Raw genomic sequence first — 25,297 nt, 5'->3', positions numbered from 1 at the left:
GGGTTCTTGCACCTGTGGCCGTGTAACCGGGGGCTCCTGCACCTGTGGCTCTCGTACCTTGGTAAGTATACCTCGCTGTAATCCAGACTTTTTGATCAACCGGCATCACGCCAGTTCCGTCAGTGCCGGATAAGAAAGAGTTTCCTGTAGAAGGATACGCTGATGGGGTTAGGAGGAGGCTCATGTGGAGCATAAACACCGGCACAGACCAGTTGGGCCGAATGGCCTGTCTCTGTGTTGTAAAATTCTATGTAATGCTGCCCTCCCAGAGTCGAACAGCCGTGCACCACTCAGACTGGCATCCAGGAACCGAGCCAAGAGCTTCAGGGCAAGGTAAGAGGGGTTTCATTCTAAAATAAATAAAATCACAATATAGCAATGGGAGGAATTTTCCAATGCAGTTTAACATACAATTTGTCACCAGGGAATATCTGTCAACGAACAAGGAATGGTAGCACCAGGGAACAGAACTCGCTCCATTTCAGGCACCGGGAGACAATGTAGGTCAGCGAGCACAGGGGGTGATGGGTCTAGGAAGTTGGACTTGTTAACACTTTGAGGTGGCCTAAGTGAAGGCTTTCAAGATTCTCGAAGAGAAATGACAAAACTGGCCCCATTGTGGTGAAGGATTCAAATACTAGGGGGGGAGGAGGAGGTCAGATGTGAATTTTAGCACCTTGAGGCCATTAATCAGATGTTATGAATAGGTTTAAGTGACAATTAAGTGCAATTCTGGAGAGAGACAGGACGAGGGGTCTGGGGGAGAAGGCAAGTAGGCTGGGATTGATCTCGGAAAATGTGATGGCCTTGTTGGGCCCAGTGGGCCTTTCCTGTTCCTAAAACTGGGAGGCCCTTGGAAAGGTGGACATCCATACTACGGGGAAAGACAGTTCAGCGTTGGAGTTCTTTGGTGGAGACTTACAGGACTGCTGTGGTGTGAATTTCTGCTCAATTATATCATTTTTAAAGTTGAACTATTTCTTTTAGTAACTTTTTTATTTGAGCTTTAAATGGGTGTGGTTTAAATAGAGTTGGTTACACTGCCTACAGTTTAATTTAGTTTATTCAATAGTGGTTTGCTGCAGTCTTGTTCAACGGTAGTAGCACGGCCCCTTTAAACAGTCCAACATGCTTAGCGGGTGAATCACGGCTGTAAGCGGTGGGGACTGTAGTACGATGCTTGCAAACCAGTGGTACTCACAATACAGCCGGGAGGGGAGTGGGTGGGGGAAGCATAACGCACCGTCCCTCTAAATGTGAGGCCCCGCCACCCACCCCCCACATACACACATAGTCTTGCTGCCCTTTGAGTTTGGGACTCAGTACCATTCCCGTCTCAGCAAAACAATGCAATGGGGAGGCAGGGTTCTCGTCCCAGAGCGAGTGAAGGGGCCGAACTAAAATCGATTGGTCGGCCAATGTGATGCGTTTATTGTTTCATTCCCGCTCCCTCTGGGAGAAGTGTCTGGGCAACTGCCCCGGTGTGGTATGACTGAAACCAGGAGCTGGTCATGGGGGGAATCGCAGACACTGAACCATATCCCAGTACTCAGCGGTGAGCTATTTCTGAGAGTGAGCATGATTAGGATTATGGCCTTTGACATTGCTCTATTTAGGATGGCACTGAGGACAGGACTACAGGCCCATTAACCTTTGAACCAAACCTGTTTCCTCGATCACTGGAACTCCAGTATAATTTTTCTTTCCTTCGAAAAACTGTCCCTTGCACTGAATGAGAGGCCCCTGTAATAACACAGGGGTTTCAATTCCAGGGTGCGCCACCTGCCCACACTCAGGACGGCCAGAACAATGCTAATCGGCCACGGATCTGAACCTGACATTCATCGTGATTCAGTGCCTACGAGCCAAGATGCTAAACTATTGTAGTGGTTAGTGCAGTTCAGTTACAAAGTGAAGGTTGTCTCATCTCTCCCCACGGAAACGCAATGGACTTCTCCGGTCACACCCACTGGGCAATGTGCTTCTCGCCTGGAAACAGAAGAGATTCCCTGATTACATTCATTGCCTGTTAAGACTGCTTTCCTTCCGCAACCTTCAATCATTCAGGTGGGGCTGTACACATGACATACAGTCAGCATCCCCTTCTGTCTCAAGGAGCGTGTCAGCCTTGGCTCAGTGGGTGCCGTGAGATCTTTTACATCCACCTGAGCGGACAGACGTAGCCTTGGTTTAACATCTCTTCTGAAAGACGGCAGCAGTCCCTCAGTACAGGTAGACTATCCTTTATCGGAAAACCTCGGGACCAGCCATGTTTCGGTTTTCGGAGAATTTCGGATTTCGGAAGGTGGGTCGGCGGGGGGTCGTGCGCACGACTTACGCTGACGCGCAGCGTAAGTCGTGCGCATGACCCCCCGCCGACCCCCGCCGGCCCCGACCCCCGCCGATCCCGACCGACTTACGGTCGGGGTCGGCGCCGGCGGGGGTCGGCGGGGGGTCGTGCGCACGACTTACGCTGACGCTCAGCTTAAGTCGGCGGGGGTTGGGGTCGGCGGGGGTCCGCGGGGGGGTCGGGGCCGGCGGGGGGGTCGGAGCCGGCGGCGGTCCGCGGGGGGGGGGGGTCGGCGGGGGTCCGCGGCCGGCGGGGGTCTGCGGGGGGGGTCGGCGGGAGGGTCGGGGCCGGCGGGAGTCCGCGGGGGGTCGTGCGCACGACTTACGCTGACCCTCTGCTCAGCGTAAGTCGTGCGCACGACTTACGCTGAACGAAAAGGGTTTCGGTTTTTGGAAGTTCGGATAAAGGGTAGTCTACCTGTACTGGCACTGAGAGTGTCAGCCTGGATTATGGGCTCAAGTGTCTGGCGTGGGATTTGAACCCACATCATTCACAGTCAGAGCCAAGAGTGCTACCAACTGAGCCACGGCTGCCATTAAGCTAGTGTCGCAGCTCACCAATTAAATTAATGGGGTATTGCAAAGTACTCACCACTGGCATCAACTAAGGGTTGATAATGCATTCATTCGGGACACTGCTCATCGGGCGTTGGGCTTTTGAACATAATGCAAGGTCAGCTACTGGCTCATAGGCAAGGGCGTGCGACAACAGTCGGGAGTCAGGCTCCATTGGCAACAGAAGGCCCACCAGTGTCTAACCATTGCTGCCATTTATTTTCCACTTTTTAAGTCCCCTTGATTTAGCCAGTGTCGACCAAAACTGACAACAACCGAGGCAACAAATGATGGCGGCCCGGTAACTTGTGATACCCGCAGCACCTGTGTCACTGCAGTGGCCCGTTGCTTAGCAACTGGAGGGCATTAGGCCCATAACTCACAGAATAGCTTTAATGAGCAGAGACGGGCCCAGTCAGAGCCCGGACTCACCAGGTCTGATAACACGGGGAAGCTGCCTTCAGTACGTCGGGCTCCCAGCATCTCATTATAGGACCTACCATTGCTCAGTTACTCTCTCTCTCACAGCAAACCGTATTGTGGCCCACCTCGATAGTCCATGAGTTTGTGAAGAGACGGTACTCACTGAACTGGCAGATGTATCTGTTGCGAGTCTTGCAGCGCTGGTCGTTCCAATTAAACGCACTGGAGGCTTGCAACTCAACACAGTTTCCAAATCTGTTCAAAACAAAGGAAAGCCGAGTCAGAGGAACAGGGATAAACTGGGGGGAATACATTGTACACATGCCCGATCCCATGACTGTAAATACTATGCACAGGGGCCCTGTCCCATTACTGTAAATACTGTGTACTGGGGCCCTGTCCCATTACTGTAAATACTGTGTACTGGGGCCCTGTCCCATTACTGTAAATACTGTGTACAGGGGCCCTGTCCCATTACTGTAAATACTGTGTACTGGGGCCCTGTCCCATTACTGTAAATACCGTGTACTGGGGCCCTGTCCCATTACTGTAAATACCGTGTACCGGGGCCCTGTCCCATTACTGTAAATACCGTGTACCGGGGCCCTGTCCCATTACTGTAAATACCGTGTACCGGGGCCCTGTCCCATTACTGTAAATACTGTGTACTGGGGCCCTGTCCCATTACTGTAAATACTGTGTATTGGGGCCCTGTCCCATTACTGTAAATACTGTGTACTGGGGCCCTGTCCCATTACTGTAAATACTGTGTACTGGGGCCCTGTCCCATTACTGTAAATACTGTGTACTGGGGCCCTGTCCCATTACTGTAAATACTGTGTACTGGGGCCCTGTCCCATTACTGTAAATACCGTGTACTGGGGCCCTGTCCCATTGCTGTAAATACTGTGTACTGGGGCCCTGTCCCATTGCTGTAAATACTGTGTACTGGGGCCCTGTCCCATTGCTGTAAATACTGTGTACTGGGGCCCTGTCTCATTACTGTAAATATTGTGTACTGGGGCCCTGTCCCATTACTGGAAATACTGTGTACTGGGGCCCTGTCCCATTACTGTAAATACTGTGTACTGGGGCCCTGTCCCATTACTGTAAATACTGTGTACCGGGGCCCTGTCCCATTACTGTAAATACCGTGTACTGGGGCCCTGTCCCATTACTGTAAATACCGTGTACTGGGGCCCTGTCCCATTACTGTAAATACTGTGTACTGGGGCCCTGTCCCATTACTGTAAATACCGTGTACTGGGGCCCTGTCCCATTACTGTAAATACTGTGTACTGGGGCACTGTCCCAATACTGTAAATACTGTGTACAGGGGCACTGTCCCATTACTGTAAATACTGTGTACTGGGGCCCTGTCCCATTGCTGTAAATACCGTGTACTGGGGCCCTGTCCCATTACTGTAAATACCGTGTACTGGGGCCCTGTCCCATTGCTGTAAATACTGTGTACTGGGGCCCTGTCCCATTACTGTAAATACTGTGTACTGGGGCCCTCCCCCATTACTGTAAATACTGTGTACTGGGGCACTGTCCCATTACTGTAAATACTGTGTACTGGGGCCCTGTCCCATTACTGTAAATACTGTGTACTGGGGCCCTGTCCCATTACTGTAAATACTGTGTACTGGGGCCCTGTCCCATTACTGTAAATACCGCGTACTGGGGCCCTGTCCCATTACTGTAAATACCGCGTACTGGGGCCCTGTCCCATTACTGTAAATACCGTGTACTGGGGCCCAGTCCCATTACTGTAAATACTGTGTACTGGGGCCCTGTCCCATTACTGTAAATACCGTGTACTGGGGCCCTGTCCCATTACTGTAAATACCGTGTACTGGGGCCCTGTCCCATTACTGTAAATACCGTGTACTGGGGCCCTGTCCCATTACTGTAAATACCGTGTACCGGGGCCCTGTCCCATTACTGTAAATACCGTGTACCGGGGCCCTGTCCCATTGCTGTAAATACTGTGTACCGGGGCCCTGTCCCATTGCTGTAAATACCGTGTACTGGGGCCCTGACCCATTACTGTAAATACTGTGCACTGGGGCCCTGTCCCATGACTGTAAATACTGTGTACTGGGGCCCTGTCCCATTACTGTAAATACCGTGTACTGGGGCCCTGTCCCATTACTGTAAATACTGTGTACTGGGGCCCTGTCCCATTACTGTAAATACCGTGTACTGGGGCCCTGTCCCATTACTGTAAATACTGTGTACTGGGGCACGGTCCCATTACTGTAAATACTGTGTACTGGGGCCCTGTCCCATTACTGTACTGTGTACTGGGGCCCTGTCCCATTACTGTAAATACTGTGTACTGGGGCCCTGTCCCATTACTGTAAATACTGTGTACTGGGGCCCTGTCCCATGACTGTAAATACTGTGTACCGGGGCCCTGTCCCATTACTGTAAATACTGTGTACCGGGGCCGTGTCCCATTTCTGTAAATACTGTGTACTGGGGCCCTCTCATGACTGTAAATACTGTGTACTGGGGCCCTGTCCCATTACCGTAAATACTGTGTACTGGGGCCCTGTCCCATTACTGTAAATACTGTGTACTGGGGCCCTGTCCCATTCCTGTAAATACTGTGTACTGGGGCCCTGTCCCATTACTGTAAATACCGTGTACCGGGGCCCTGTCCCATTACTGTAAATACTGTGTACTGGGGCCCTGTCCCATTACTGTAAATACTGTGTACTGGGGCACTGTCCCATTACTGTAAATACTGTGTACTGGGGCCCTGTCCCATTACTGTAAATACTGTGTACTGGGGCCCTGTCCCATTACTGTAAATACTGTGTACTGGGGCCCTGTCCCATTACTGTAAATACTGTGTACTGGGGCCCTGTCCCATTACTGTAAATACCGTGTACTGGGGCCGTGTCCCATTACTGTAAATACCGTGTACTGGGGCCCTGTCCCATTGATGTAAATACCGTGTACTGGGGCCCTGTCCCATTACTGTAAATACCGTGTACTGGGGCCCTGTCCCATTGCTGTAAATACTGTGTACTGGGGCCCTGTCCCATTACTGTAAATACTGTGTACTGGGGCCCTGTCCCATTACTGTAAATACTGTGTACTGGGGCCCTGTCCCATTACTGTAAATACTGTGTACTGGGGCCCTGTCCCATTGCTGTAAATACTGTGTACTGGGGCCCTGTCCCATTAATGTAAATACTGTGTACTGGGGCCCTGTCCCATTACTGTAAATACCGTGTACTGGGGCCCTGTCCCATTACTGTAAATACCGTGTACCGGGGCCCTGTCCCATTACTGTAAATACTGTGTACCGGGGCCCTGTCCCATTACTGTAAATACCGTGTACTGGGGCCCTGTCCCATTACTGTAAATACCGTGTACTGGGGCCCTGTCCCATTGCTGTAAATACTGTGTACTGGGGCCCTGTCCCATTACTGTAAATACCGTGTACTGGGGCCCTGTCCCATTGCTGTAAATACTGTGTACTGGGGCCCTGTCCCATTACTGTAAATACTGTGTGCTGGGGCCCTCCCCCATTACTGTAAATACTGTGTACTGGGGCACTGTCCCATTGCTGTAAATACTGTGTGCTGGGGCCCTGTCCCATTACTGTAAATACTGTGTGCTGGGGCCCTGTCCCATTGCTGTAAATACTGTGTACTGGGGCCCTGTCCCATTACTGTAAATACTGTGTACTGGGGCCCTGTCCCATTACTGTAAATACCGTGCACTGGGGCCCTGTCCCATTACTGTAAATACCGCGTACTGGGGCCCTGTCCCATTACTGTAAATACCGTGTACTGGGGCCCTGTCCCATCAGTGTAAATACCGTGTACTGGGGCCCTGTCCCATTACTGTAAATACCGTGTACCGGGGCCCTGTCCCATTACTGTAAATACCGTGTACCGGGGCCCTGTCCCATTGCTGTAAATACTGTGTACTGGGGCCCAGTCCCATTACTGTAAATACTGTGTACTGGGGCCCTGTCCCATTACTGTAAATACCGTGTACTGGGGCCCTGTCCCATTACTGTAAATACCGTGTACTGGGGCCCTGTCCCATTACTGTAAATACCGTGTACTGGGGCCCTGTCCCATTACTGTAAATACCGTGTACCGGGGCCCTGTCCCATTACTGTAAATACCGTGTACCGGGGCCCTGTCCCATTGCTGTAAATACTGTGTACCGGGGCCCTGTCCCATTGCTGTAAATACCGTGTACTGGGGCCCTGACCCATTACTGTAAATACTGTGCACTGGGGCCCTGTCCCATGACTGTAAATACTGTGTACTGGGGCCCTGTCCCATTACTGTAAATACCGTGTACTGGGGCCCTGTCCCATTACTGTAAATACTGTGTACTGGGGCCCTGTCCCATTACTGTAAATACCGTGTACTGGGGCCCTGTCCCATTACTGTAAATACTGTGTACTGGGGCACGGTCCCATTACTGTAAATACTGTGTACTGGGGCCCTGTCCCATTACTGTAAATACTGTGTACTGGGGCCCTGTCCCATTACTGTAAATACTGTGTACTGGGGCCCTGTCCCATTACTGTAAATACTGTGTACTGGGGCCCTGTCCCATGACTGTAAATACTGTGTACCGGGGCCCTGTCCCATTACTGTAAATACTGTGTACCGGGGCCGTGTCCCATTTCTGTAAATACTGTGTACTGGGGCCCTCTCATGACTGTAAATACTGTGTACTGGGGCCCTGTCCCATTACCGTAAATACTGTGTACTGGGGCCCTGTCCCATTACTGTAAATACTGTGTACTGGGGCCCTGTCCCATTCCTGTAAATACTGTGTACTGGGGCCCTGTCCCATTACTGTAAATACCGTGTACCGGGGCCCTGTCCCATTACTGTAAATACTGTGTACTGGGGCCCTGTCCCATTACTGTAAATACTGTGTACTGGGGCACTGTCCCATTACTGTAAATACTGTGTACTGGGGCCCTGTCCCATTACTGTAAATACTGTGTACTGGGGCCCTGTCCCATTACTGTAAATACTGTGTACTGGGGCCCTGTCCCATTACTGTAAATACTGTGTACTGGGGCCCTGTCCCATTACTGTAAATACCGTGTACTGGGGCCCTGTCCCATTACTGTAAATACCGTGTACTGGGGCCCTGTCCCATTGATGTAAATACCGTGTACTGGGGCCCTGTCCCATTACTGTAAATACCGTGTACTGGGGCCCTGTCCCATTGCTGTAAATACTGTGTACTGGGGCCCTGTCCCATTACTGTAAATACTGTGTACTGGGGCCCTGTCCCATTACTGTAAACACTGTGTACTGGGGCCCTGTCCCATTACTGTAAATACTGTGTACTGGGGCCCTGTCCCATTGCTGTAAATACTGTGTACTGGGGCCCTGTCCCATTAATGTAAATACCGTGTACTGGGGCCCTGTCCCATTACTGTAAATACCGTGTACTGGGGCCCTGTCCCATTACTGTAAATACCGTGTACCGGGGCCCTGTCCCATTACTGTAAATACTGTGTACCGGGGCCCTGTCCCATTACTGTAAATACCGTGTACTGGGGCCCTGTCCCATTACTGTAAATACCGTGTACTGGGGCCCTGTCCCATTGCTGTAAATACTGTGTACTGGGGCCCTGTCCCATTACTGTAAATACCGTGTACTGGGGCCCTGTCCCATTGCTGTAAATACTGTGTACTGGGGCCCTGTCCCATTACTGTAAATACTGTGTGCTGGGGCCCTCCCCCATTACTGTAAATACTGTGTACTGGGGCACTGTCCCATTGCTGTAAATACTGTGTGCTGGGGCCCTGTCCCATTACTGTAAATACTGTGTGCTGGGGCCCTGTCCCATTGCTGTAAATACTGTGTACTGGGGCCCTGTCCCATTACTGTAAATACTGTGTACTGGGGCCCTGTCCCATTACTGTAAATACCGTGCACTGGGGCCCTGTCCCATTACTGTAAATACCGCGTACTGGGGCCCTGTCCCATTACTGTAAATACCGTGTACTGGGGCCCTGTCCCATCAGTGTAAATACTGTGTACTGGGGCCCTGTCCCATTACTGTAAATACTGTGTACTGGGGCCCTGTCCCATTACTGTAAATACTGTGTACTGGGGCCCTGTCCCATTACTGTAAATACCGTGTACTGGGGCCCTGTCCCATTGCTGTAAATACTGTGTACCGGGGCCCTGTCCCATTACTGTAAATACCGTGTACCGGGGCCCTGTCCCATTACTGTAAATACTGTGTACCGGGGCCCTGTCCCATTACTGTAAATACCGTGCACTGGGGCCCTGATCCATAACTGTAAATACTGTGTACTGTGGCCCTGTCCCATTACTGTAAATACTGTGTACTGGGGCCCTGTCCCATTACTGTAAATATTGTGTACTGGGGCCCTGTCCCATTACTGTAAATACTGTGCACCGGGGCCCTGTCCCATTGCTGTAAATACCGTGTACTGGGGCCCTGTACCATTACTGTAAATAGTGTGTACCGGGGCCCTGTCCCATTACTGTAAATACTGTGTACTGGGGCCCTGTCCCATGACTGTAAATACCGTGTACTGGGGCCCTGTACCATTACTGTAAATACCGTGTACCGGGGCCCTGTCCCATTACTGTAAATACTGTGTACTGGGGCCCTGTCCCATTACTGTAAATACTGTGTACTGGGGCCCTGTCCCATTACTGTAAATACCGTGTACTGGGGCACGGTCCCATTACTGTAAATACTGTGTACTGGGGCCCTGTCCCATTGCTGTAAATACCGTGTACTGGGGCCCTGTCCCATTACTGTAAATACTTCGTACTGGGGCCCTGTCCCATTACTGTAAATACCGTGTACTGGGGCTCTGTCCCATTACTGTAAATACTGTGTACCGGGGCCCTGTCCCATTACTGTAAATACCGTGTACCGGGGCCCTGTCCCATTACTGTAAATACTGTGGACCGGGGCCCTGTCCCATTACTGTAAATACCGTGTACTGGGGCCCTGTCCCATTACTGTAAATACCGTGTACCGGGGCCCTGTCCCATTACTGTAAATACCGTGTACTGGGGCCCTGTCCCATTACTGTAAATACTGTGTACTGGGGCCCTGTCCCATTACTGTAAATACTGTGTACTGGGGCCCTGTCCCATTACTGTAAATACCGTGTACTGGGGCCCTGTCCCATTGCTGTAAATACTGTGTACTGGGGCCCTGTCCCATTACTGTAAATACTGTGTGCTGGGGCCCTCCCCCATTACTGTAAATACTGTGTACTGGGGCACTGTCCCATTGCTGTAAATACTGTGTGCTGGGGCCCTGTCCCATTACTGTAAATACTGTGTACTGGGGCCCTGTCCCATTGCTGTAAATACTGTGTACTGGGGCCCTGTCCCATTACTGTAAATACTGTGTACTGGGGCCCTGTCCCATTACTGTAAATACCGTGCACTGGGGCCCTGTCCCATTACTGTAAATACCGCGTACTGGGGCCCTGTCCCATTACTGTAAATACCGTGTACTGGGGCCCTGACCCATTACTGTAACTACTGTGTACTGTGGCCCTGTCCCATTACTGTAAATACTGTGTACTGGGGCCCTGTCCCATTACTGTAAATACTGTGTACTGGGGCCCTGTCCCATTACTGTAAATACTGTGTACCGGGGCCCTGTCCCATTGCTGTAAATACCGTGTACTGGGGCCCTGTACCATTACTGTAAATACTGTGTACCGGGGCCCTGTCCCATTACTGTAAATACTGTGTACTGGGGCCCTGTCCCATTACTGTAAATACCGTGTACTGGGGCCCTGTACCATTACTGTAAATACCGTGTACCGGGGCCCTGTCCCATTACTGTAAATACTGTGTACTGGGGCCCTGTCCCATTACTGTAAATACCGTGTACTGGGGCCCTGTCCCATTACTGTAAATACCGTGTACTGGGGCACGGTCCCATTACTGTAAATACTGTGTACTGGGGCCCTGTCCCATTGCTGTAAATACCGTGTACTGGGGCCCTGTCCCATTACTGTAAATACTTCGTACTGGGGCCCTGTCCCATTACTGTAAATACCGTGTACTGGGGCTCTGTCCCATTACTGTAAATACTGTGTACCGGGGCCCTGTCCCATTACTGTAAATACCGTGTACTGGGGCCCTGTCCCATTACTGTAAATACCGTGTACCGGGGCCCTGTCCCATTACTGTAAATACTGTGTACTGGGGCCCTGTCCCATTACTGTAAATACCGTGTACTGGGGCCCTGTCCCATTACTATAAATACTGTGTACTGGGGCCCTGTCCCATTACTGTAAATACTGTGTACTGGGGCCCTGTCCCATTACTGTAAATACTGTGTACCGGGGCCCTGTCCCATTACTGTAAATACCGTGTACCGGGGCCCTGTCCCATTACTGTAAATACCATGTACTGGGGCCCTGTCCCATTACTGTAAATACCGTGTACTGGGGCCCTGTCCCATTACTGTAAATACCGTGTACTGGGGCCCTGTCCCATTACTGTAAATACCGTGTACTGGGGCACTGTCCCAATACTGTAAATACTGTGTACCGGGGCACTGTCCCATTACTGTAAATACTGTGTACTGGGGCCCTGTCCCATTACTGTAAATACTGTGTACTGGGGCCCTGTCCCATTACTGTAAATACTGTGCACTGGGGCCCTGTCCCATTACTGTAAATACCGCGTACTGGGGCCCTGTCCCATTACTGTTAATACCGTGCACTGGGGCCCTGTCCCATTACTGTAAATACTGTGTACTGGGGCCCTGTCCCATTACTGTAAATACTGTGTACTGGGGCCCTGTCCCATGACTGTAAATACTGTGTACTGGGGCCCTGTCCCATGACTGTAAATACTGTGTACTGGGGCCCTGTCCCATTGCTGTAAATACCGTGTACCGGGGCCCTGTCCCATTACTGTAAATACCGTGTACCGGGGCACTGTCCCATTACTGTAAATACTGTGTACCGGGGCCCTGTCCCATTACTGTAAATACTGTGTACTGGGGCACTGTCCCATTACTGTAAATACTGTGTACTGGGGCTCTGTCCCATTGCTGTAAATACCGTGTACCGGGGCCCTGTCCCATTACTGTAAATACTGTGTACTGGGGCACTGTCCCATTACTGTAAATACTGTGTACTGGGGCCCTGTCCCATTGCTGTAAATACCGTGTGCTGGGGCCCTGTCCCATTGCTGTAAATACCGTGTACTGGGCCCTGTCCCATTACTGTAAATACTGTGTACCAGGCCCTGTCCCATTACTGTAAATACCGTGTACTGGGGCTCTGTCCCATTACTGTAAATACCGTGTACTGGGGCCCTGTCCCATTACTGTAAATAGCGTGTACTGGGGCCCTGTCCCATTACTGTAAATACCGTGTACTGGGGCCCTGTCCCATTACTGTAAATACTGTGTACTGGGGCCCTGTCCCATTACTGTGAATACTGTGTACTGGGGCCCTGTCCCATTACTGTAAATGCCGTGTACTGGGGCCCTGTCCCATTACTGTAAATACCGTGTACTGGGGCCCTGTCCCATTACTGTAAATACTGTGTACTGGGGCCCTGTCCCATTACTGTAAATACTGTGTACTGGGGCACTGTCCCATTACTGTAAATACTGTGTACTGGGGCCCTGTCCCATTACTGTAAATACCGTGTACTGGGGCCCTGTCCCATTACTGTAAATACCGTGTACTGGGGCCCTGTCCCATTACTGTAAATACTGTGTACTGGGGCTCTGTCCCATTACTGTAAATACCGTGTATTGGGGCCCTGTCCCATTGCTGTAAATACTGTGTACTGGGGCTCTGTCCCATTACTGTAAATACTGTGTACTGTGGCCCTGTCCCATTACTGTAAATACCGTGTACTGGGGCCCTGTCCCATTACTGTAAATACTGTGTACCGGGGCACTGTCCCATTACTGTAAATACTGTGTACTGGGGCACTGTCCCATTACTGTAAATACTCTGTACCGGGGCCCTGTCCCATTACTGTAAATACTGTGTACTGGGGCCCTGTCCCATTACTGTAAATACTGTGTACTGGGGCCCTGTCCCATTACTGTAAATACAGTGTACTGGGGCCCTCTCCAATTACTGGAAATACCGTGTACTGGGGCCCTGTCCCATTACTGGAAATACCGTGTACTGGGGCCCTGTCCCATTACTGGAAATACCGTGTACTGGGGCCCTGTCCCATTACTGTAAATACTGTGTACTGGGGCCCTGTCCCATTGCTGTAAATACCGTGTACTGGGGCCCTGTCCCATTACTGTAAATACCGTGTACTGGGGCCCTGTCCCATTACTGTAACTACTGCGTACTGGGGCCCTGTCCCATTACTGCAAATACCGTGTACTGGGGCCCTATCCCATTGCTGTAAATACCGTGTACTGGGGCCCTGTCCCATTACTGTAAATACTGTGTACTGGGGCACGGTCCCATTACTGTAAATACTGTGTACTGGGGCCCTGTCCCATTGCTGTAAATACCGTGTACTGGGGCCCTGTCCCATTACTGTAAATACTTTGTACTGGGGCCCTGTCCCATTACTGTAAATACCGTGTACTGGGGCTCTGTCCCATCACTGTAAATACTGTGTACCGGGGCCCTGTCCCATTACTGTAAATACCGTGTACCGGGGCCCTGTCCCATTACTGTAAATACTGTGTACCGGGGCCCTGTCCCATTACTGTAAATACCATGTACTGGGGCCCTGTGCCATTACTGTAAATACCGTGTACTGGGGCTCTGTCCCATTACTGTAAATACCGTGTACTGGGGCCCTGTCCCATTACTGTAAATACCGTGTACTGGGGCCCTGTCCCATTGCTGTAAATACCGTGTACTGGGGCCCTGTCCCATTGCTGTAAATACCGTGTACCGGGGCCCTGTCCCATTACTGTAAATACCGTGTACCGGGGCCCTGTCCCATTACTGTAAATACTGTGTACCGGGGCCCTGTCCGATTACTGTAAATACTGTGTACTGGGGCACTGTCCCATTACTGTAAATACTGTGTACTGGGGCTCTGTCCCATTGCTGTAAATACCGTGTACCGGGGCCCTGTCCCATTGCTGTAAATACTGTGTACTGGGGCACTGTCCCATTACTGTAAATACTGTGTACTGGGGCCCTGTCCCATTGCTGTAAATACCGTGTACTGGGGCCCTGTCCCATTGCTGTAAATACCGTGTACTGGGGCCCTGTCCCATTACTGTAAATACTGTGTACCAGGCCCTGTCCCATTACTGTAAATACCGTGTACTGGGGCTCTGTCCCATTACTGTAAATACCGTGTACTGGGGCCCTGTCCGATTACTGTAAATACCATGTACTGGGGCCCTGTCCCATTAATGCAAATACTGTGTACTGGGGCCCTGTCCCATTACTGTAAATACCGTGTACTGGGGCCCTGTCCCATTACTGTAAATACCGTGTACCGGGGCACTGTCCCATTACTGTAAATACCGTGTACTGGGGCCCTGTCCCATTACTGTAAATACTGTGTACCGGGGCACTGTCCCATTACTGTAAATACTGTGTACTGGGGCCCTGTCCCATTACTGTAAATACTGTGTACCGGGGCCCTGTCCCATTACTGTAAATACTGTGTAACGGGGCCCTGTCCCATTACTGTAAATACTGTGTACTGGGGCCCTGTCCCATTACTGTAAATACAGTGTACTGGGGCCCTGTCCAATTACTGGAAATACCGTGTACTGGGGCCCTGTCCCATTACTGGAAATACCGTGTACTGGGGCCCTGTCCCATTACTGTAAATACCGTGTACTGGGGCCCTGTCCCATTACTGTAAATACTGTGTACTGGGGCCCTGTCCCATTGCTGTAAATACCGTGTACTGGGGCACTGTCCCATTACTGTAAATACCGTGTACTGGGGCCCTGTCCCATTACTGTAAATACCGTGTACTGGGGCCCTGTCCCATTACTGTAACTACTGCGTACTGGGGCCCTGTCCCATTACTGTAACTACTGCGTACTGGGGCCCTGTCCCATTACAGTAAATACCGTGTACTGGGGCCCTGTCCCATTACTGTAAATACTGTGTACTGGGGCTCTGTCCCATTACTGTAAATACTGTGTACTGGGGCACTGTCCCATTACTGTAAATACCGTGTACTGGGGCCCTGTCCCATTGCTGTAAATACCGTGTACTGGGGCCCTGTCCCATTACTGTAAATACTGTGTACTGGGGCCCTGTCCCATTACTGTAAATACTGTGTACTGGAGCCCTGTCCCAATACTGTAAATACTGTGTACTGGGGCCCTGTCCCATTTCTGTAAATACCGTGTACTGGGGCCCTGTCCCATTACTGTAAATACCGTGTACTGGGGCCCTGTCCCATTACTGTAAATACCGTGTACTGGGGCCCTGTCCCATTACTGTAAATACCGTGTACTGGGGCCCTGTCCCATTACTGTAAATACCGTGTACTGGGGCCCTGTCCCATTACTGTAAATACCGTGTACTGGGGCCCTGTCCCATTACTGTAAATACCGTGTACCGGGGCACTGTCCCATTACTGTAAATACCGTGTACTGGGGCCCTGTCCCATTACTGTAAATACTGTGTACTGGGGCACTGTCCCATTACTGTAAATACCGTGTACTGGGGCCCTGTCCCATTACTGTAAATACCGTGTACTGGGGCCCTGTCCCATTACTGTAACTACTGCGTACTGGGGCCCTGTCCCATTACTGTAACTACTGCGTACTGGGGCCCTGTCCCATTACAGTAAATACCGTGTACTGGGGCCCTGTCCCATTACTGTAAATACTGTGTACTGGGGCTCTGTCCCATTACTGTAAATACTGTGTACTGGGGCACTGTCCCATTACTGTAAATACCGTGTACTGGGGCCCTGTCCCATTGCTGTAAATACCGTGTACTGGGGCCCTGTCCCATTACTGTAAATACTGTGTACTGGGGCCCTGTCCCATTACTGTAAATACTGTGTACTGGAGCCCTGTCCCAATACTGTAAATACTGTGTACTGGGGCCCTGTCCCATTTCTGTAAATACCGTGTACTGGGGCCCTGTCCCATTACTGTAAATACCGTGTACTGGGGCCCTGTCCCATTACTGTAAATACCGTGTACTGGGGCCCTGTCCCATTACTGTAAATACCGTGTACTGGGGCCCTGTCCCATTACTGTAAATACCGTGTACTGGGGCCCTGTCCCATTACTGTAAATACCATGTACTGGGGCCCTGTCCCATTACTGTAAATACCGTGTACTGGGGCCCTGTCCCATTAATGTAAATACCGTGTACTGGGGCACTGTCCCATTACTGTAAATAGCGTGTACTGGGGCCCTGTCCCATTACTGTAAATACCGTGTACTGGGGCCCTGTCCCATTACTGTAAATACCGTGTCCTGGGGCCCTGTCCCATTACTGTAAATACCGTGTACTGGGGCCCTGTCCCATTACTGTAAATACCGTGTACTGGGGCCCTGTCCCATTACTGTAAATACCGTGTACCGGGGCCCTGTCCCATTACTGTAAATACCGTGTACCGGGGCCCTGTCCCATTACTGTAAATACCGTGTACTGGGGCCCTGTCCCATTACTGTAAATACTGTGTACTGGGGCCCTGTCCCATTCCAGTAAATACTGTGTACCGGGGCCCTGCCCCATTACTGTAAATACTGTGTGCTGGGGCCCTGTCCCATTACTGTAAATACCGTGTACTGGGGCCCTGTCCCATTACTGTAAATACTGTGTACTGGGGCCCTGTCCCATTACTGTAAATACTGTGTACTGGGGCCCTGTCCCATTACTGTAAATACCGTGTACTGGGGCCCTGTCCCATTACTGTAAATACCGTGTACTGGGGCCCTGTCCCATTACTGTAAATACTGTGTACTGGGGCCCTGTCCCATTACTGTAAATACTGTGTACTGGGGCCTTGTCCCATTACTCTAAATACTTTGTACTGGGGCCCTGTCCCATTACTGTACATACTGTGTACTGGGGCCCTGTCCCATTACTGTAAATACCGTGTACTGGGGCCCTGTCCCATTACTGTAAATACCGTGTACTGGGGCCCTGTCCCATTACTGTAAATACCGTGTACTGGGGCCCTGTCCCATTACTGTAAATACCGTGTACTGGGGCCCTGTCCCATTACTGTAAATACTGTGTACTGGGGCCCTGTCCCATTACTGTAAATACCGTGTACTGGGGCCCTGTCCCATTACTGTAAATACCGTGTACTGGGGCCCTGTCCCATTACTGTAAATACCGTGTACTGGTGCACTGTCCCATTACTGTAAATACCGTGTACTGGGGCCCTGTCCCATTACTGTAAATACTGTGTACTGGAGCCCTGTCCCATTACTGTAAATACCGTGTACTGGGGCCCTGTCCCATTACTGTAAATACCATGTACTGGGGCCCTGTCCCATTACTGTAAATACTGTGTACTGGGGCCCTGTCCCATTACTGTAAATACCGTGTACTGGGGCCCTGTCCCATTACTGTAAATACTGTGTACTGGGGCCCTGTCCCATTACTGTAAATACCGTGTACTGGGGCCCTGTCCCATTACTGTAAATACCGTGTACTGGGGCCCTGTCCCATTACTGTAAATACCGTGTGCTGGTGCACTGTCCCATTACTGTAAATACCGTGTACCGGGGCCCTGTCCCATTACTGTAAATACCGTGTACTGGGGCACTGTCCCATTACTGTAAATGCTGTGTACTGGGGCCCTGTCCCATTGCTGTAAATACTATGTACCGGGGCTCTGTCCCATTACTGTAAATACTGTGTACTGGGGCCCTGTCCCATTACTGTAAATACCGTGTACTGGGGCCCTGTCCCATTACTGGAAATACTGTGTACTGGGGCCCTGTCCCATTACTGTAAATACTGTGTACCGGGACCCTGTCCCATTGCTGTAAATACTGTGTACCGGGACCCTGTCCCATTACTGTAAATACTGTGTACCGGGGCCCTGTCCCATTACTGTAAATACTGTGTACTGGGGCCCTGTCCCATTACTGTAAATACCGTGTACTGGGGCCCTGTCCCATTACTGTAAATACCGTGTACTGGGGCCCTGTCCCATTACTGTAAATACCGTGTACTGGGGCCCTGTCCCATTACTGTAAATACTGTGTACTGGGGCCCTGTCCCATTACTGTAAATACTGTGTATTGGGGACCTGTCCCATTACTGTAAATACTGTGTACTGGGGCCCTGTCCCATTGCTGTAAATACTATGTACTGGGGCCCTGTCCCATTACTCTAAATACCGTGTACTGGGGCCCTGTCCCATTATTGTAAATACTGTGTACTGGGGCCCTGTCCCATTACTGTAAATACTGTGTACTGGGGCCCTGTCCCATTACTGTAAATACTGTGTACTGGGGCCCTGTCCCATTGCTGTAAATACTGTGTACTGGGGCCCTGTCCCATTACTGTAAATACTGTGTACTGGGGCCCTGTCCCATTACTGTAAATACTGTGTACTGGGGCCCTGTCCCATTACTGTAAATACCGTGTACCGGGGCCCTGTCCCATTACTGTAAATACTGTGTACTGGGGCCCTGTCCCATTACTGTAAATACTGTGTACTGGGGCCCTGTCCCATTACTGTAAATACCGTGTACCGGGGCACTGTCCCATTACTGTAAATACCGTGTACTGGGGCCCTGTCCCATTACTGTAAATACTGTGTACTGGGGCACTGTCCCATTACTGTAAATACCGTGTACTGGGGCCCTGTCCCATTACTGTAAATACCGTGTACTGGGGCCCTGTCCCATTACTGTAACTACTGCGTACTGGGGCCCTGTCCCATTACTGTAACTACTGCGTACTGGGGCCCTGTCCCATTACAGTAAATACCGTGTACTGGGGCCCTGTCCCATTACTGTAAATACTGTGTACTGGGGCTCTGTCCCATTACTGTAAATACTGTGTACTGGGGCACTGTCCCGTTACTGTAAATACCGTGTACTGGGGCCCTGTCCCATTGCTGTAAATACCGTGTACTGGGGCCCTGTCCCATTACTGTAAATACTGTGTACTGGGGCCCTGTCCCATTACTGTAAATACTGTGTACTGGAGCCCTGTCCCAATACTGTAAATACTGTGTACTGGGGCCCTGTCCCATTTCTGTAAATACCGTGTACTGGGGCCCTGTCCCATTACTGTAAATACCGTGTACTGGGGCCCTGTCCCATTACTGTAAATACCGTGTACTGGGGCCCTGTCCCATTACTGTAAATACCGTGTACTGGGGCCCTGTCCCATTACTGTAAATACCGTGTACTGGGGCCCTGTCCCATTACTGTAAATACCATGTACTGGGGCCCTGTCCCATTACTGTAAATACCGTGTACTGGGGCCCTGTCCCATTAATGTAAATACCGTGTACTGGGGCACTGTCCCATTACTGTAAATAGCGTGTACTGGGGCCCTGTCCCATTACTGTAAATACCGTGTACTGGGGCCCTGTCCCATTACTGTAAATACCGTGTCCTGGGGCCCTGTCCCATTACTGTAAATACAGTGTACTGGGGCCCTGTCCCATTACTGTAAATACCGTGTACTGGGGCCCTGTCCCATTACTGTAAATACCGTGTACCGGGGCCCTGTCCCATTACTGTAAATACCGTGTACCGGGGCCCTGTCCCATTACTGTAAATACCGTGTACTGGGGCCCTGTCCCATTACTGTAAATACTGTGTACTGGGGCCCTGTCCCATTCCAGTAAATACTGTGTACCGGGGCCCTGCCCCATTACTGTAAATACTGTGTGCTGGGGCCCTGTCCCATTACTGTAAATACCGTGTACTGGGGCCCTGTCCCATTACTGTAAATACTGTGTACTGGGGCCCTGTCCCATTACTGTAAATACTGTGTACTGGGGCCCTGTCCCATTACTGTAAATACCGTGTACTGGGGCCCTGTCCCATTACTGTAAATACCGTGTACTGGGGCCCTGTCCCATTACTGTAAATACTGTGTACTGGGGCCCTGTCCCATTACTGTAAATACTGTGTACTGGGGCCTTGTCCCATTACTCTAAATACTTTGTACTGGGGCCCTGTCCCATTACTGTACATACTGTGTACTGGGGCCCTGTCCCATTACTGTAAATACCGTGTACTGGGGCCCTGTCCCATTACTGTAAATACCGTGTACTGGGGCCCTGTCCCATTACTGTAAATACCGTGTACTGGGGCCCTGTCCCATTACTGTAAATACCGTGTACTGGGGCCCTGTCCCATTACTGTAAATACTGTGTACTGGGGCCCTGTCCCATTACTGTAAATACCGTGTACTGGGGCCCTGTCCCATTACTGTAAATACCGTGTACTGGGGCCCTGTCCCATTACTGTAAATACCGTGTACTGGTGCACTGTCCCATTACTGTAAATACCGTGTACTGGGGCCCTGTCCCATTACTGTAAATACTGTGTACTGGAGCCCTGTCCCATTACTGTAAATACCGTGTACTGGGGCCCTGTCCCATTACTGTAAATACCATGTACTGGGGCCCTGTCCCATTACTGTAAATACTGTGTACTGGGGCCCTGTCCCATTACTGTAAATACCGTGTACGGGGGCCCTGTCCCATTACTGTAAATACTGTGTACTGGGGCCCTGTCCCATTACTGTAAATACCGTGTACTGGGGCCCTGTCCCATTACTGTAAATACCGTGTACTGGGGCCCTGTCCCATTACTGTAAATACCGTGTGCTGGTGCACTGTCCCATTACTGTAAATACCGTGTACTGGGGCCCTGTCCCATTACTGTAAATACCGTGTACTGGGGCACTGTCCCATTACTGTAAATGCTGTGTACTGGGGCCCTGTCCCATTGCTGTAAATACTATGTACCGGGGCTCTGTCCCATTACTGTAAATACTGTGTACTGGGGCCCTGTCCCATTACTGTAAATACCGTGTACTGGGGCCCTGTCCCATTACTGGAAATACTGTGTACTGGGGCCCTGTCCCATTACTGTAAATACTGTGTACCGGGACCCTGTCCCATTGCTGTAAATACTGTGTACCGGGACCCTGTCCCATTACTGGAAATACTGTGTACCGGGGCCCTGTCCCATTACTGTAAATACTGTGTACTGGGGCCCTGTCCCATTACTGTAAATACCGTGTACTGGGGCCCTGTCCCATTACTGTAAATACCGTGTACTGGGGCCCTGTCCCATTACTGTAAATACCGTGTACTGGGGCCCTGTCCCATTACTGTAAATACTGTGTACTGGGGCCCTGTCCCATTACTGTAAATACTGTGTATTGGGGACCTGTCCCATTACTGTAAATACTGTGTACTGGGGCCCTGTCCCATTGCTGTAAATACTATGTACTGGGGCCCTGTCCCATTACTCTAAATACCGTGTACTGGGGCCCTGTCCCATTATTGTAAATACTGTGTACTGGGGCCCTGTCCCATTACTGTAAATACTGTGTACTGGGGCCCTGTCCCATTACTGTAAATACTGTGTACTGGGGCCCTGTCCCATTACTGTAAATACTGTGTACTGGGGCCCTGTCCCATTACTGTAAATACTGTGTACTGGGGCCCTGTCCCATTACTGTAAATACTGTGTACTGGGGCCCTGTCCCATTACTGTAAATACCGTGTACCGGGGCACTGTCCCATTACTGTAAATACTGTGTACTGGGGCCCTGTCCCATTACTGTAAATACTGTGTACTGGGGCCCTGTCCCATTACTGTAAATACCGTGTACTGGGGCACTGTCCCATTACTGTAAATACTGTGTACTGGGGCCCTGTCCCATTACTCTAAATACTGTGTACTTGGGCCCTGTCCCATTACTCTAAATACTTTGTTCTGGGGCCCTGTCCCATTACTGTAAATACCGTGTACTGGGGCCCTGTCCCATTACTGTAAATACTGTGTACTTGGGCCCTGTCCCATTACTCTAAATACTTTGTTCTGGGGCACTGTCCCATTGCTGTAAACAGTGTCCGGTCTCACCACTAATACGGAGTGTCCAGTCTCACTCGTACCTGAATAATGAACAAAAGCAAAATACTGCGGATGGTGGAAATCTGAAATAACAACAGAAAATGCTGGAAATACTCAGCAGGTCAGGCAGTATCTGTGGAGTGAGAAACAGTGTTAACGTTTAAGGTCAATGACCCTTCAAAGGGTCGTCGACCTGAATCGTTAACTTTGTTTCTGTCTCCACAGATGCTGCCTGACCTGCTGAGTATTTCCTGCATTTACTGAAAACTGAACACTATTTCCTTGTTCTGTGTTGCTGTCTGTAGAGGGTGTTAATGTTTCTTGTAAATGTCACAAAGCTAAGCATTCCCAGCTTCACAACTATTCACTCAAGGGCTCCAGTATCAATGGTATGAAGAGAGTTAAAATCTGGCGCACCTGAGGTGGCAGACTCCCTGACTTACCCCTGATTATCCGGCTGTCCAAACGCAAAACTGTAAAAGTGGGGAAGATCCCCAGTGTCCCAACGGAACGAATCCTTAGATGTTTTATATGTCAAGCCTGAAAATAGTAAAAACATTAATTAACTTCAGGCAATTCAATCAGCAGCGTCTTTATCCAGCTCCCTCAGTAACCATCCTGTTACTGACTGTATCTCTACTGTTAATCCAGCTTCCTCACACTGTCACTCAGTAATCCCTCCCCCAGCACCCTGTGTTACTGACTGTATCTCTACTGTTAATCCAGCTCCCTCACACTGTCACTCAGTAATCCCTCCCCCAGCACCCTGTGTTACTGACTGTATCTCTACTGTTAATCCAGCTCCCTCACACTGTCACTCAGTAACCCCTCTCCCAGCACCCTGTATTACTGACTGTATCTCTACTGATGTTAATCCAGCTCCCTCACACTGTCACTCAGTAACCCCTCTCCCAGCACCCTGTATTACTGACTGTATCTCTACTGATGTTGATCCAGCTCCCTCACACTGTCACTCAGTAACCCCTCCCCCAGCACCCTATGTTACTGACTGTATCTCTACTGATGTTGATCCAGCTCCCTCACACTGTCACTCAGTAACCCCTCCCCCAGCACCCTGTGTTACTGACTGTAACTCTACTGATGTTGATCCAGCTCCCTCACACTGTCACCCAGTAACCCCTCCCCCAGCACCCTGTGTTACTGACTGTATCTCTACTGATGTTAATCCAGCTCCCTCACACTGTCACTCAGTAGCCCCTCCCCCAGCACCGTGTGTTACTGACTGTATCTCTACTGTTAATCCAGCTCCCTCACTGTCACTCAGTACCCCTCTCCCAGCACCCTGTATTACTGACTGTATCTCTACTGATGTTGATCCAGCTCCCTCACACTGTCACCCAGTAACCCCTCCCCCAGCACCCTGTGTTACTGACTGTATCTCTACTGATGTTAATCCAGCTCCCTCACACTGTCACTCAGTAGCCCCTCCCCAGTACCCTGTGTTACTGACTGTGACCGCGAATTTAATACGGCTGAGGGGGTGGGTTTGGAGTCGGGTCCACTGTTGAAATAGCAAAGATTGAAAGCAGGTAGGAAACTCACTGTCAATCTGCCTCCACACAAGTCTCCCAGATGTTGGGTCTGTCAGCACAGAACTGACCTGACACCAAGCGACGGGGGATACAATTCAGCTACTTAAATGGCTTGTTAAGAGCCAATTTAAGATTATTTTGAGGCTTACTTCTAATTTTACCTTCTCCCCCACGGGTTACCCGCTGTTCGGGGAACACGCCAGTTCAACTTGGCGTGTTGTGAGTCTGCTCTGATGTTTGTGAAAAGATGACAGCTGCAGAAGTGGTGCCAAGGATGCCATGTTGCGGATGTTGGTTTCAGAGCCCAGAAAAATGTAGGTTACTGCATTTTTAATACATATATAGAGATTACCTTAGCTTACAAGTTTTTAGATCCAACTGTATGTCCAGTGCCACCTCACTGGGAGAACCTTTCTCACCACTGACAGATCGCTTCTGTCATTTCATCTACAGCTGCCATCTATTCCAGCAACATCAGAGCCCTTGAAAAAAATCACACCTTGGTTCTCTGAATCTTTCCACCATCAGCCCCAACACCAACATCACCAACATCACCAAACTTCTCCGCCATCACCTGATGCTGCACAGAACACAGGGCATCGGCCCTTGACAACATTGCTGCCCGGGAGGCCAGCGATGGCATCACCATGGCCAGATTTTCTTTACTTGATGCTGTAAACCCTGGCTGCCACATGATGCGCCAGGTTGACACCATCCCACACCAGCACTGTGAAGCATCCCTTTAATGTCCAAGCCATTCCATGCACACTCATCACTATAGCGTGGGGGGGGGGGGGGGAGTTATGATTGAACAATCTTTGGAACTCAGTAAGACACTTCTCAAGGTGCGCTCAGATCTGTCCAATAAGGGGCACTTTTTGAAAAAGAGATTTCACTGTATGACAACACATTACCAGAAACTTCACATTGACATTGGCTAAACCTCTCAAGTGCCTACCCTTGTGTGTTGTAAGTTGGTATGCTTGCAGTAGGATGAGGGTGAGTGTGAGGGGTTGCTAGTGAGATGGGGAAGTGATAAAGTAGATCGAGAAGGTTGGGTGGAGGTGCAGGTAAGTTGGGGTCCTGGGGAGGTCTCTTCCGCCCTTGGAAGGGAAGAGGACCTCCCTGCGTGCTGTGACTCCCTCCATATGCATATGGAGGGAGTCATTGGAGAGCCTGGGTGCAAGCGTTCACCTTTGTGCAGTGATTGTCAGTGTTTGCAGCAGCTCAATGCTGTAGAACACTGACAGAACAACTGTCAAACTCCATGTGGACGTGGTCCCTTTAAGGAAACCGTCTGACAACGCGTCATCAAATGACGTCATCAGACCTGCTTCCTGTTAATTGGCCGGGAAGCCCGCAGGGCGGGCTCAACAAAGCCAATCAA

The 25,297-nt window shown here is 50.5% G+C and overlaps 1 protein-coding gene across 1 annotated transcript in view; it reads right to left on the bottom strand.

Moving 5' to 3' along the window:
- Positions 1-329: 329 nt before the first annotated feature.
- The window catches only part of LOC147109574 (C-type lectin domain family 18 member A-like), a 116,004-nt gene continuing 91,036 nt past the window's right edge, over positions 330-25,297 (bottom strand). The window contains exons 10-12 of the mRNA XM_086003630.1: positions 22,801-22,897; positions 3,491-3,582; positions 330-1,989 (exon numbers count right to left, since the gene is read on the bottom strand). Coding sequence (XP_085859756.1) covers positions 1,961-1,989; positions 3,491-3,582; positions 22,801-22,897 — 218 coding nt within the window. The 3' untranslated portion in view covers positions 330-1,960. The remainder of the gene's footprint in view (positions 1,990-3,490; positions 3,583-22,800; positions 22,898-25,297) is intronic.

The sequence above is a fragment of the Somniosus microcephalus genome, chromosome 12 (assembly GCF_052327205.1).
Source record: "Somniosus microcephalus isolate GS21.2 chromosome 12, FLI_Smic_1.0, whole genome shotgun sequence".
Classification (NCBI taxonomy): domain Eukaryota; kingdom Metazoa; phylum Chordata; class Chondrichthyes; order Squaliformes; family Somniosidae; genus Somniosus; species Somniosus microcephalus.
The sequence above is the reverse complement of the archived record's forward strand: the minus strand, read 5'-3'. Positions and strand labels throughout refer to the sequence as shown.